The 14,345-nt window shown below is 42.5% G+C and overlaps 1 protein-coding gene and 1 non-coding gene across 2 annotated transcripts; both read right to left on the reverse strand.

Moving 5' to 3' along the window:
* Positions 1 to 6: 6 nt before the first annotated feature.
* On the reverse strand, positions 7 to 13,913 carry LOC134178147 (transmembrane protein 143-like). Its single transcript, XM_062644950.1, has 3 exons — positions 13,596 to 13,913; positions 8,238 to 8,432; positions 7 to 959 (listed from the first exon to the last, which is right to left on the reverse strand). Exons 1-3 carry the CDS (start codon positions 13,902 to 13,904, stop codon positions 33 to 35), a joined length of 1,431 nt encoding a protein of 476 aa, XP_062500934.1. The 5' UTR covers positions 13,905 to 13,913; the 3' UTR covers positions 7 to 32.
* Positions 13,914 to 14,022: 109 nt separating this feature from the next.
* Trnap-ugg (transfer RNA proline (anticodon UGG)) lies at positions 14,023 to 14,105 on the reverse strand. Its single transcript is given in 2 exon segments — positions 14,023 to 14,058; positions 14,070 to 14,105. It is a non-coding gene; the product is annotated as a tRNA-Pro (tRNA).
* Between the last annotated feature and the right edge of the window lie 240 nt (positions 14,106 to 14,345).

A 14,345-nucleotide genomic window follows, 5' to 3' on the forward strand; every position in this document is an offset into this window, starting at 1 on the left:
TGGAAGATTTCTATCCGTTTACTTTGTATTATTTATGACCAGCCTGTTTCTTGCTTGCCTACATCTGTCTGTCCAGTCAGCTCAATTTTTTCATCCTCTTCATCTATGCTAGCTTGAGGCCACCTACTGAAGCAAACTGGGCTGCTGGGAAGAATCATTAGAGCCTGCTCTAATGGCAACACTGACAATTGACCATTCTCATCGCGTTTCAAGAGACGTAGCATCTCCAAGTTTTTCAATGCCTCTGTACAGTTGAATATGTCTGGAGCACCATATGTTCCCTTCAACCATCCAGCAACCTTGTGGTCGAGATCTCGTGCATCTAAAGGTTTACCAGACCGAAAAGAGAGCAAAGACTCTTCTGTAGTAGGAAGAAGGCAGACGTATGCCAGTATTGCTTGCTTGAACTGCTCATCTACTGCACGGTCAACCAGCAATGTGAGAACTCCACGGTTGTGAGCAATACTTTTGTAATACAGAGTGCGAGAAAGACTCACCAAGTATGCATTTCTCCTGTTGCGGTAACTGAGCCAGATCCTCAAACCAACAAGAGAAGAAGTGAAGAACAATAGGTAGGACCACTGCATGCCACCTAAGTATGAAAAGGACCTGACAGCTAAACCAAGAGCAGCTGCACCAGCTGTAGCTATGAGAAACGCCCGCATGCCATTGCTCATCTTGATCTTTCCATTCGGAAGTAGAGTCTCCAGACGACTGCAACGAACCTCTTTAAACACTTTCAAAATAAGTTTCTCTGCAGCTTTGTGTCTTACTGCCAGGACGACCCGTTTGTACATATGGTTTGATAGACCATCTTTCTTGTGGCCCATTTGTTTCCGTGTAGCATCTACAACTTGACCAAAAACACGTTGATACCGAGAAGCAGTCTGACGTGATTCATCTTGCAGGCTTCTAACCCATACTCTGAGAGTTGCGTAGTTATTTGGGTTCACACTAACCTGAAACAAAGCAAAGTGATCCAACCATACAGCAGTACCAATACTACAATTAACGACAGCAACTGAATACTGAGGCTTAAGTTTATCCTACAGTTAGAGCAGAAAATTTCCTGGAAATGCTGCATCAGATAAATTGCAGACAACTATGAAGTGTTGTACTGAAACACCTTCAGCAAGTTTTGAACAATTAGAAATTCTAAGAATAATCCTTGAAGAGTCTTATGTTCATAAGTAAAAGATCAACAACACATCGAAGAGTCCCATGTACATAAGTACAGGGTCAACCACACATCAACTGTTTTCTCACTGAAACAATACCAAGAATGTACAGCTGGTAAGCCCAAGTTGCGTTTCCACTAGCTCATCATGTAACTAGTTTAGCCTAAATGAGTTCATAAACTAAACCAGTTCACGAAGGCGACTGTTTCCACTAAGGACTCATTCTTAATCCAGTTTAGCTTAAACCATGTACTTGTTAAACCAGTTCATGCGCTAGTGGAAACAACCCCACCCTAGCTGCTGTATGCTCAGCACCCTTATCACATACTTGGTAAGGTTAACACTACTGGCCAATTCAAGCCTTTACAATGACTCCATAAGAGAAGCATGCAGAAAGTCGAGTAAGAACTTCAAGCATGAGTTGTGATTGCAAGGCTGTGTAGCTGCAACATTGTAGGAACTATCAAAGGTCATAGAGACGAAAAGTGAGTTTGTCATAATGTTTGAAAAAATGCAACATGCTGACAAGCTACATTTTTACATGTTTCAGCACTGATAAACAAATATGCAAATGACAATAAACATATATTAGAATAGATTTGCACTACGTCCATACTGCTACATGTGCAATGAAACACTAAGCGCTAAAACTAGAGTGATTATATTATGCCGTCATCACCCTCTACTAGGTAGGAGAAGTGGGATCTTTACCCTCAACTGGGCACCCACCAACCTGGCAGGTAAGTCCCAGAGAGGTACACATGTTCCAGGTAATCCATATGGTGCCAGTAACCGGCTTATCGATTATTGATTGCATGTGCTACAAGGATTTCGCCAGCTCTGACAGCACGCCCAGCAGATATCAATGACCACCAGGAAAGTACTGATCCTCATTGCCAACGATCCCCATGCCAGATCACAGAAATTCCCTCATTGACGGAGACAAGTCTACTCTCACAGACATAGCCAAATAGACAGTGAAAAAGAACCAACAGACTCATTTCATTACATTGCTGTTGCCACCCGGGATTGAACCAATGGTCAGAGAACCGAATATGTGGTTCAATCTCCACATCATGATAGGTATCAGATAGCATGGTTCCTTGAAGGTCTTGCACCTCATTGTGACTGATAGTAGGGAAGACACCCGTAGGACAGGAGAGAGTAATCCACACTTAAGTTCTCACCACAAGGGCACAGGTCAGGTAGAGACTGAGGCCATCATCCATAACTATACAAATCACATCATGAAATTCAGCCCTAGTAGATGAAAGCCATGTTCTTCTATTAACATCACAGTCAGCAATCCTGATGCTCCTTTCTCCATCGCAAATTCATGCGTTCATCTAAGGGTGTCCGTAAGTTTCATTACAATTGTGTTGACATCCCTAGAGATCAATTGCTTTTCTCTTGCCTGATGGATGATTTTAGGTTAGGGACTTCTGCAGTTGCAGTGTATTGCCTACCTGTCTGTTGCTGTAGGATGAGTCTCAAGAGGGGCTCAGTGATTTTCTGAGAAATACTAAATTATTTACCAAGAGAACTTGGATGGACTATTTCTACGCCCCCGAATTTAACAGGTAATGCAAAATCTCCATCATATTGTGTCTCCAGGTGCCAAACAACCTGTTAGTACCAGAAGGAGTTTAGTCTGTATTACAAGTTCCAATGGCTTGACAAAATGGACAAACTTTTCATTAGTCTTCGCAACATAGATCCATTTCCAATCACAGCATGGATCAGTGCACAATATGCTAAGTGAGGTTGCGTTTTGGCAATCTTTGAAAGAGTTTCAATCTCCTGGGTTCAAGTTCAAACTTTGTCGTTGAGAAATTTGTTACAAAACTTCTCATTCCCAAGTGCTGTGCCAAGATATCTTTTGCCATCTGTAGTTAAGCTAAGGTTTTTTGTTTGTTCGCAAATCTCTCGGGCATCATCAGAAAAATTTTCCTTCACTATGAGCCAGGATTTGGTGGCATTCGGCATGTGTTATTATGCCCCTCCAAGATGAGCAAGTGTGTCTTTGCCCCATCTGGGCGCTCACCAACGCGGCAGGTGAGAACAGTAGAGAACATGTTTCTGTGTAGTCCACATGGCAATCAATGACTAGCCAATTCGATATTGAATGCAGGCATTACAGTGACTGTGAACACAGGACAGCACACCTAGTGGATATATATTATCAAGCCACTATAGCCTAGTGATTAGAGTTCTGGTTCTCTGACAATGATGGCCTGGATTCAATCTCGAGTGGCAACAGCAATATAATGAAACAAGTCTGTTAGTTCTTTCTCACTGTCTATTTGGCTATGTCTGTGATAGTAGACATGTTTCCGTTGAAGGGCAGTTTCTGTGATCTGGCATGGGGACCGTTGACAATGAGGATCAGTGCTTTCCTGGTAGTCATTGATATCTACTTGGCATGCTGTTCAGAGCTGACGACATCCCCGTAGTGCACGCAATCGATAATCGATATGACAGTTACTAGTGCCATTATGTGTGTCGTTATGCCCCTCCATGATGGGCAAGTGGGGTCTTTACCCATCTGGGTGCCCACCAACCCGGCAGGTGCGCCCAGCAGGGTACACGTTTCTGTGTAATCCACACGACGATCAATGACTAGTCAATTCGATATAGATTGCAGGCGTTACAGTGACCGCAAACTCAGACAGCACGCCTAGTGGACAGAAACTCCCCAACGACTGAAACAAGTCACAGTCTCATGAACACAGCTAGAAAAACATGCAATAGAAAGACAGACAAGTTTCGTAATTTACTGTCGTTGCTGGAGTTTGAACCCCAAACCATGGAGTGGTAGCCATTCTCACTAAACACTAAGCCACAGCGTTATGTCATTATCACCCTCTAGGTAGGGTAAGTGGAGTCTTTACCCTCAACTGGGTGCCCACCAGCCCGGCAGTTAAGTCCCAGAGAGGTACATGTTTCCATGTAATCCATATGGCACTAAAGTCCATTCCCGAACAGGAGAATACATGAGAAAAACCCCATTCTCCTGAAGCGTACATCCTAGAGAGTTGATTCCTACATCATTGGAAAGCTCACAAGGAGGAGGTTCCAGATCAGTTATCGAATATTGTGATTGGTTCTTTATTAGAACACAATTAGTAACTTCCTGTATGACACGGGCTTGGCTCTGCCCTACTCTTGCATTTACACTAGATATTAGATAATTTCAAAGCCACCACAACGCCCACTACCTGAAAGCTGACGTGGACCTACTTTGAACTATGAATTAATAAGCAAAATAGCTGTAGCTAGCAAGAGTATGTAGTTGAAGCATTGGTTGAACCTTTGAACGTAAGTTCATAGATAAACAATTCTATACTGGAACCGTTTATTCCATTAGCAGTACTTAACTACGCCGTCTCTGATCTTCAATTCCTTATCTATTAACCGCAGTTCCCACGTATTCTCCTATTTGGGAATGGATTTTAGTAACTGGCCTATAAATCATTGATTGCGTGCACTACAAGGATTCTGCCAGCTCTGAACAGCATCCCCAGTAGATATCAATGACTACCAGGAGACTACTGCTCCTCATTGCTAATGATCCCCACACCAGATCGCAGAAACTCCCCATCAACGGAAACAAGAGTACTCTCACGGACATAGCCAAATAGACAGTAAAAAACCCAACAGACTCATTTCATTATATTGCTGTTGCCACTTGGGATTAAACCCAGGCCATCATGGTCAGAGAACCAGAACTCTAACCATTAAGCTATAGTGGCATGTGTCGTTATGCCCCTCCATAATGGGCAAGTGGGGTCTTTACTCCCATCTATTATTATTATTGTTATTATTATTATTATTGTCGAGTGTAGCAAGGCTTCTAATCCAGGTCACACAACAGAAAGGGTATGGTCCTATATGGCTCTCCATCGAGCTCTCGTGTGTGTGTGTGTGTGTGTGTGTGTGTGTGTGTGTGTGTGTGTGTGTGTGTGTGCATGAACCTCAAATTTCTCCTCCCACAACCACATTTTACTATTATACAACATTCTTCAAAAAATCGTTTCCGTGTCCGACTACAGATCAGTATAGAAACAATTTGTGCAAGTGACCAAACGGTAACGAAAAAGCCTCATGAAGTTCCGTCGCCTCATCCTTTTGTATTGTATCTAGGGATTAAGTGTACTTGACAACCGAGAAACACCTTCAGAAGCTGAATGCCACCTACAGTCAACTATTCACACATCCCTACTTTCCATGTCAGGGTTTCAACAAATATGAGTGCTGTCTAGCTAAGTTTTAACATGTTACTCACCTATGCAGAGGCCCTTAAAGATACCCTAAAACTAGTTATTAATTCATCAACTGGATTAGTTGCAGACTTGCCTTCTCACTGATTCAGTCCTCCATCATGTGTTTGCAAGGAGCTCTTGTAAGACCAAATTTTTATTTGACAGACATTAACATTCCACTTGCTGCCGCCTAGGGTCGTCTCTCTGTAGTGGCAGGAGTTGAAAAGTAGCTTTTAGTTCTAATGTATTTTTAGATTGATGACGTGCATATATAGTTTACGTGGTTAACTTATGGACAATCATATATGTAGTATATACTGTATACCCTTGTTGGCTCTTGTGATGTAGTTGAATATTCAAATATACTGTAAATCAACAAAATTTCGTAAGGGGAAAATTTTGCAAGTGTCCAAATTTGCCATTTCATAAGCAGCCAACTCTGTGGTAAGCGTGGATTAACATAGCCACTTTTCTGTGCAGAACATCAACATGAAATCAACAGGATCAAAACCACAGCACCACAGGTAAGTATCTGCTAAGTGCCTAGATGTGTGTACACATCCTAGCAGTATCTATCTAACCAGGTGTCCACGTGTGAACATGTCAAACCACAGCACCATGCATAAATATCTGCTATTGCATAGGCTCACCAGCTAGGTGACAGTCTGTCTGGCACGCGTGACATGTGATGAATATTAGTACACTGTAGGAAGTGTCCCTAACCCCCCTCCCCCCCCCGAGAGCGACAAAAAATAGTAAGCTATTACTTTAGTAAATCTGAGATCGCTTACAAAATTTACGAAAGCTATATGCTTACAAAATTTTGTTGATTTACAGTACCATGGTTTTCAAATAATAATATTATTATTATTACATTAATACTAGTAATAATAATAATAAAATTGATCGCCGTCCATACACGAAAACATGTACCCTGCTGGGCTTACCTGCTGGGTTGGTGGGCGCCCAGATGGGGGTAAAGACCCCACTTGCCCATTATGGAGGGGCATAGCGACACATAATAATGATAATAATAATAATGTGTCGTTATGCCCCTCCATAATGGGCAAGTGGGGTCTTTACCTCCATCTGGGTGGCCACCAACCCGGCAGATGAGCCCAGCAGGGTACATGTTTCTGTGTATTCCACACCGAGATCAATGACTAGCCAATTCGATATAGATTGCAGGCATTATGGTGACTGCGAACTCAATACAGCATGCCTAGAGAATATCAATGACCGCTAGGAAAGCACTGAACATCATCGTCAACGGACCATTCGCCAGACTACAGAAACTCCCCAACGACTGAAACGAGTCATAGTCTCATGGATACACGTACAGCTAGAGAAACATGAGAAAGGAAGTCAGACAAGTTTCATAATTTACTGTCGTCACTGGGGTGTGAACCCCCAAACCATGGAGTGGTAGCCATTAGTATGTGTCGTTATGCCCCTCCATAATGGGCAAGTGGGGTCTTTACCCCCATCTGGGCGCCCACCAACCCGGCAGGTGAGCCCAGCGAGGTACATGTTTCTGTGTAGTCCATACGGCGATCAATGACTAGCCAATTCAATATAGATTGCAGGCATTACGGTGACCGCGTACTCGATACAGCACGCCTAGTGGATATCAACGACCACCAGGAAAGCACTGGACGTCATCGTCAACGGACCGTTCGCCAGACCACAGAAACTCCCCAACGACTGAAACGAGTCATAGTCTCATGGATAAAGCTAGAGAAACATGAGAAAGAAAGACAGACAAGTTTCACAATTTACTGTCGTCACTGGGGTTTGAACCCCCAAACCATGGAGTGGTATTATTATACGTGTCGTGCTCAACCAGATCAGTCTGGTTTGTAAAGTCTATTACAAGTACCGGAAGCAAACCCTGCTTCAGAAGTACTTAGACCATCACGGCTGTCTAGAAAGAAGACATGACTTTACGAAGGATCCGAGTAGATCCCAGAAGCACTGTTTTCTGTAAGTGCTGCAGGTTGTGATGACCTGGAATAATGTCCAGCCACCGTGCAATACCTGCGTGCACTGTGCCCAAAGCTCCCAAGACCACCGGAACCACCAGTGTTCGACAATGCCACATGCGTCTTATCTCCACTCGCAAGTCGCTGTACTTCGCCAACTTCTCAGCATGTTTCTTGCCAATGTTGCCATCAGCAGGACAGCTGATATCAATAAGAAGACAAGTGTTTGTCTTCCTATTTCTGAGACAGATGTCTGGACGATTGGCTTTGATCTTCCTGGCAGTGGGGATGGTGGTATCCCACATCATAGTAATGTCATCCGTCTCCACAAGCCTATCAGGATGATGCCGGTACCATCTGCTCTCCACTGGAACCCCAAAATGGCGACAAACGTCCCAGTGAATGATGGATGCCACCTGATTGTGTCGATCAGTGTAGTCCGTCGGTGCCAAAGCACTACAGCCTGCCACAATGTGGTCGACTGTCTCCAGGCCTACACTGCACATGCGGCAAGTAGGACTGACATCACGATGTAGAATCTTGCGCTCATAGTACCGAGTCCGAAGAGCTTGGTCTTGAGCAGCAACAACCAGTCCCTCAGTTGCAGCAGGAAGATTCGCTGCCTTTAGCCATCCGTAGGTCTCTTTCATGTCCACAGGCGGTTGCTCAGTGAGACGACGATACTGCCCGTGCATAGGCTTCCCGCTCCAGGATCGCACACGAAGAGAACTGCTATTATTATTATTATTATTATTATTATTATTATTATTATTTGTCTCCCTCTCTGTCGCCCATGCTTATACTTAATTACTCACCTTCACACCTTCTCCTGTACTGTGCTCTTGTAGCAGACCATTCAGATAACTTCTTGGCAACTCATAGTAACTTGCCTTGCAAGTCAATCCATCTAGGCCTCTCAATAGCCAGAATTCTCTATCAAGTCTGTCTCGTTCTAAAACCTTCCGAGGTGACACAGTGTCTTTGTCCGGATCAAGAGGATCATAATATTGCTACAACAGTTAGTTTCAAATTTAGCAAACAGCTAGATATTTCTAAGAAATTCAATACATTTACATAAAAGGTTTCACATTATTAAATCTCAGTACTATAAAAGACCCTACAGATGTCACATCATTTGTTAAATCAACAAAACCTCCTTGGGTCTCTATAATAGTCCAAGGCGTCCATTGGAGCACAAGCTTTATTGGCAAAGCCATCAATAATAATAATATATTCTATCACACCACATCTGGTGTAGAGTCCCAGATCTAATCTCAGTCATTACCTAATCTTGGTCACTCGGTCTCCGCCAAATAGCTGCAGCCAGACCTAGCTGCTACGCTAGCATCGTAGTCCTACTGGATAGCAACTAGGTAGAGCGAGTCACGTCAGCATCCGTCGTAATGTTGCTGCTATAGAACTCAAAACTGATCGCACCTATTCTCGGTTACAGAGTATCATGTCTTGATCAGTGCTTGCCATCTCATTTCTACAACTCCGTTTGAGACGCAAGTCATCTCTGTCGATACGCTCACTATATGGCTTCTTTTCGCCAAATTGTTGGTTTTGTCTTGTCAACCTCTACTCTCGCAGACAACGAAGAAGACGGATGACTCATAGAACATAATCTCGGTCACCTGATCTCGACTGGTTTTCTCTCTTCAGACGCAGATCTGAGGCGTTCCTTTTGGCTAATATTACAGTCATCACCGCTGGCTACTAGACCTACGGGGTGATGTTAGTGCTCATCATACTGTTGCTACGGCAGAACGCGAAATCTGAGAGACAAATACTCGGACATCCGAGATCATATCTTGGTCAGTCGCTTTCAACGCGTTTCTACAAGACGAACTGCGACGTTAGTCAGGTCTGTTGAAAGGTTCGCTTTAGATGTTTATGCCACTAAATAGCCGGTTTTGTCTCTTCAGTTTTTCTGTAGCAGTGCAGTGAGAAAGACGATCGACCTATGGGCCATAATCTCAGTTACAGTATGAGCACACTCTTTGGGTTCTACAGCTTTCAGTTACATGGTATTACCTTCATTGGGCATTATACATAGGGTTACAGTCGACTAAGGCTGATTGAAAATGTTTTGTAGTGAATTTTGTAGAACTACAGCAGATTCTAGCAACTAGAGACTGTGTTGGCAAATGTTAGTTGTTCTGTCTAAACTATGTCTTTGAATAATAATTAAGATAACTCCATGATGATCAATCTATCACTCACAAAATTTGCTAATTAGCACTAAACCAGATGTACTAAATAAAGGTTATACATTGAATCCATTCTGGCACAAGCACAATGCATTTTCAGTATGCCAGGACTCTGCATACTTGTAAACTGTGTACGTACTACAATCTTGTTGATTATAAGATTTTAGCTACACCAGCTATTATCAACAACATGCACTGCATGGATCCACACAGAAGGTTCGTTGGATATCTTCACTGGACTAATTATCATTCTCTCTCACAACTTCATCACTGTCTCATGAGACTCAGAACTGTGTCACGAGAAAGATTGTTTTCTCTTTGGCAATATGTCACCATTTCCATTATAAGATCTCAGCATATAACTCTCCTGAAATTCTAAAAAGCAGTTTGTGTGCAATTCTGTTTCATAAAATCATCAATCATCCCATCCAAGATAAACAATCATTATACCTACCAGTCAAGAATGTAGAAACAGGTAGGAATACTCTCTGGTTAACAAAATGTGAAATTCAGAGTCATCGCATTGCATTAGATATCATGTTTGAAGTACTAAATCAGAGCGGAATATAAGGAAATTTTTTTGGCCGGACAAACAGGTTTGCCAAGCCACGCCCATTTAAACCACGCCCATTCTAACAAATTTTGACCCGCAAACAACACTTTATTTCTATTATTTGACATATATACAAAGCATGACAATAACCAGAACAACTTTGAGACAACATACCTGCAAAGCAATCTTTTATTGCGTTACAATAAAGTAAAAAAATTATGGAACCTCAAAAGAAAAACTTGGAAGTGCACTATAATCATGTGAGACAATAGCGGAACATTAACAGGAAAACATAGCACAACAATGTGCAAAATTGTATTCAGTCAGACCTTCTGGAAAACTATTTGTAGACGTGGTCCTAGAGGATTATGCCACATATCCCAGTCATCTAAACTAAAGTTGCTAGTGCTATCGTCTTGGGTCAACTCTCCAGTTTTCCTTGCTCAGTAGTGCTTTCTGAAACCTTGATTAGGACAGCAGTTGGTCTTGCATCGTTCCCACCACAGCCAAATAGCGGCGTCAGTGTGAAAGTCTTGAAGTGATAGTCCTTCGTGGTATACTTCCATAAGGTCAGACAAGGTGGTGTTGCTCATGCTGGTGTGCCGGTCTTTCTGATCAGTTTCAGCGATGAAAACATCCTTTCAACATGTGTGGTAGTTAAGGGAAGACTAATACTATGTCTGGACAGGTGTGAACTATGTACCACACAGACTCATAGCACACCTTGCTGATGTGCAGATATTTTCTAGCATAATGGACTACCTCCCCAACATGAAGAGCAAGAATATTAACCCCTTTGCTTTCTAATGGTTTGGCAAAATGAACAGCAAGCGTTTTTACAGCTTCTCTAACCTCTGCATTATCATCAACGTTTTTGTCTTCACTATCTTGCTCAGAAGTTTGAACATTAGGTTTTCTTTGCCATGTTTGGGTGTCAAGAAAGGCAATTATATGACAAAGAAGTTTTGGTGTCACACCAACCTAGTCACTCCTTCATTTTATTATCAAGGCATACTAAATCGGTATTCACCTTTTCTGCAGTTACTTAGTGTGCTGACAGTATAGTCTGCCAAAGGCTCTTTGAAAGAAACCGTTTAGGATCTTTCCAGAAGGACTGGAATTTCAAAGAAACAGCAGTCACTGCTATTTGACAATGACAAGAAAGAAAACATTCACAAATCAGAATGTTTGATTACCATCTTGGGGACGATGTTTCTACCAATTCATGTCCTCATATTTGGTGCTGTGCTACACGCATTCTAGTTGAAAATTTGTATTTTACAGCAACTGGTGTCTCAGTAACCCGTCTCACCACTTCACACAAAAGCATATATACTGTCTATGACCCCATGAGTGTGAACTTTGAAAATCTGTAATATCTGCGCTGTTTTTTGGACCTTCCTGATGATCTGGAATGGTTAGAAACCACAAGATCTGGCATCTGTTTACTAAATTATTTAAGCCCTTCCTACAAAGAAAACCAAAAGATAACACTTTTTGCATATCAAGGACATATTAGCCAAGTACAAATGGTTATTATCCAATTATCTAGTGAGATCAAGGGATCATCAACTGGAACCACTTATGATAATTGGTGTAACATGCTCTAATAAGCACACCTGGTGTGACCTCTACCTCATTACTCGCTTCCCAGTTCAGGCTTACTGGGATAGTAGATATGTACCCCAAGAAAACATACTCTCTGATAGTGTACATAGTCTGACTTATGAGTGTTCGAATCATGCCATTTGGATGTGACCGTTCCAGTAGCCAATGTCCGGACAACACAATATATGGCCGGACATGGACTTGTTTCGACCGGACAATGTCCGGTGTCCGGGCGTTATATTCCCCTCTGTAAATGGATCTAGTTAGACAGACACATTCGTGACAATATAGCTCTAGAACAACAGTAGACTTAAAATCACACAAAACAACCTACTCAGGAACCCGTCTTTCTCAAAATCGCGTGACCGAGATTAGGTCCCGTAAGCCATCACCTTCTCACCGCCCTGCAACAGTAAAAACTGAAGAGACAAAACCGGCTATTCAGTGACATAAACATCCAAAGCAAACTTTTCAATAGACCTGACTAGCGTCGCAATTCGTCTTGTAGAAACGTGATGAAAGCGACTGACCAAGATATGATCCCAGATGTCCGACTATTTGTCTCTCAGATTGCGCGTTCTGCCTTAGCTACAGTACAATGAGCACTAACATCACCCCGTAGGTCTAGTAGCCAGTGGTGATGACTATAACAATAGCCAAAAGAACGCCTCAGATCTGCGTCTGAAGAGAGAAAATCACTCGAGATCAGGTGACCAAGATTATGTCCCGTGAGTCATCCGTCTTCTTCGTCGTCGTCTGCAAGAGTAGAGGTTGACAAGACAAAACCAACAATTTGGAGAAAGGAAGCCATATAGTAAGCCTATCAACAGAGATGACTTGCGACTAAAACGGAATTGTAGAAACGAGATGGCAAGCACTGACCGAGATATGATACCCTGTGACCGAGAATAGGTGCAATTATTTTTCAAGTTCTACAGCAGCAACGTTACAACAGATGCTGCCCCGCTCTACCTAGTTGCTACCCAGTAGGACTATGGCGCTAGCGTAGCCGCTAGGTCTGGCTGAGGCTATTTGGCAGAGAACGAGTGACCGAGATTAGGAAATGACCGAGATTAGATCTGGGACTCTAGTTCCCTCATTGGAGCACTAAACAACACATGCACAGGCACAGACAGATGACAATAACACACCATTTGCAGCATCATAAACTTTTTTTTTCCTTCCAATGTGCTCTATACCTAGGTAATTGGTACCTATTACCATACAGTAATCATTCATGACAAGGCTCAAATGTGTGTTATTTCTTTCTTGTTTGGTAATATATTGCCATAATTCACTAGAGTGTTTCCTTTATGTTATACTGTGAAATATAGCAATCATGCTAAAGTAGATAGGCCAGATGTTACTGAATGACATCCATTGACATCTTCACCTAGCGCAGCAGCTAGGTCTGGCTGCAGCTATTTGGCAGAGAACGAGTGACCAAGGTTAGGAAATAACCAATTTTAGATCCAGGACTCTAGTTCCCGCTAAACAACACATGCACACGCACAGACAGATGACAATAACACACCATTTACGGCAGCACAAAAATTTTTTTCTTGCTTCCAATGTGCTCTATACCATACAGCAATCATTCATGACAACGCCCAAATGTGTGTTCTTTCTTTCTTGTTTGGTAATCTATTGCCATAATTAATTCACTAGAGTGTTTCCATTAAGCTACACTGTGAATAGCAATCATGCTAAAGTAGATAGGCCAGATGTTACTGAATCACATCCATTGACATCTTTACCTCTGTAGCTACTATTAGATTAATTAAGTGGTGCTCACTCACCTTCAAGTCTGTCAATGTCTGGTGATGACTTGACGTAAGAACTCCATCCAGAGCAAGAGCAAATTGCTCAAACTTTTCCTCCTCGTTTTTTGCAATGATATCGTTTTTCTGTATAAGTCTTCCGACTAGTTCTCTTCGCGTTGTGGGTATGAATCTATCAGAAGGATGAGTAAAGTCGGCAATTGCAACAGCCAGGAATGAGTTGTCTTCATCTTTATTCCAAGATCCAGTAACGACAGCCGTTAAGCTGTCTTTCAAAGACATAATTCTCCATCCTATGCGACTAGAGAGAACACGAAGAGGTTCCATATCAGGCTAGCATTTGCGCATGCGCAATAATTATTGCGACCCTCGCTATTTCTTCTGGAAAATATAACGAGCGAAGGACAAACAAGAAAACAAGAAAACAGAAACATGCAAGAAAACGGGGCTCAGGCGGGAATCGAACCCGCGGCCTCGCGCAGACTTAGAAGGCCCAAAGCGCGAATCATGCCACTAGACCACTGAGCCACCTTACGTTTACCTTGGGGATAATATTTGTCTATATACAGTACGTACAGTACATCTTGAAGGCGTGGCTACAGTTGCACGTGAGTGTACTGTCCTTGGTAGTCTACGTAGCAATTGAGCGGATAAAGTATACTCATATGGCAGTAAAGGGTTTGTTGCAGGGTCCCACAAGATTCGAACTTTGGATTTGACACAAAACATTTTGTATCAGATGAAGATCTGGCAAATGATCTCTAGAAT

The sequence above is a fragment of the Corticium candelabrum genome, chromosome 4 (assembly GCF_963422355.1).
Source record: "Corticium candelabrum chromosome 4, ooCorCand1.1, whole genome shotgun sequence".
Classification (NCBI taxonomy): domain Eukaryota; kingdom Metazoa; phylum Porifera; class Homoscleromorpha; order Homosclerophorida; family Plakinidae; genus Corticium; species Corticium candelabrum.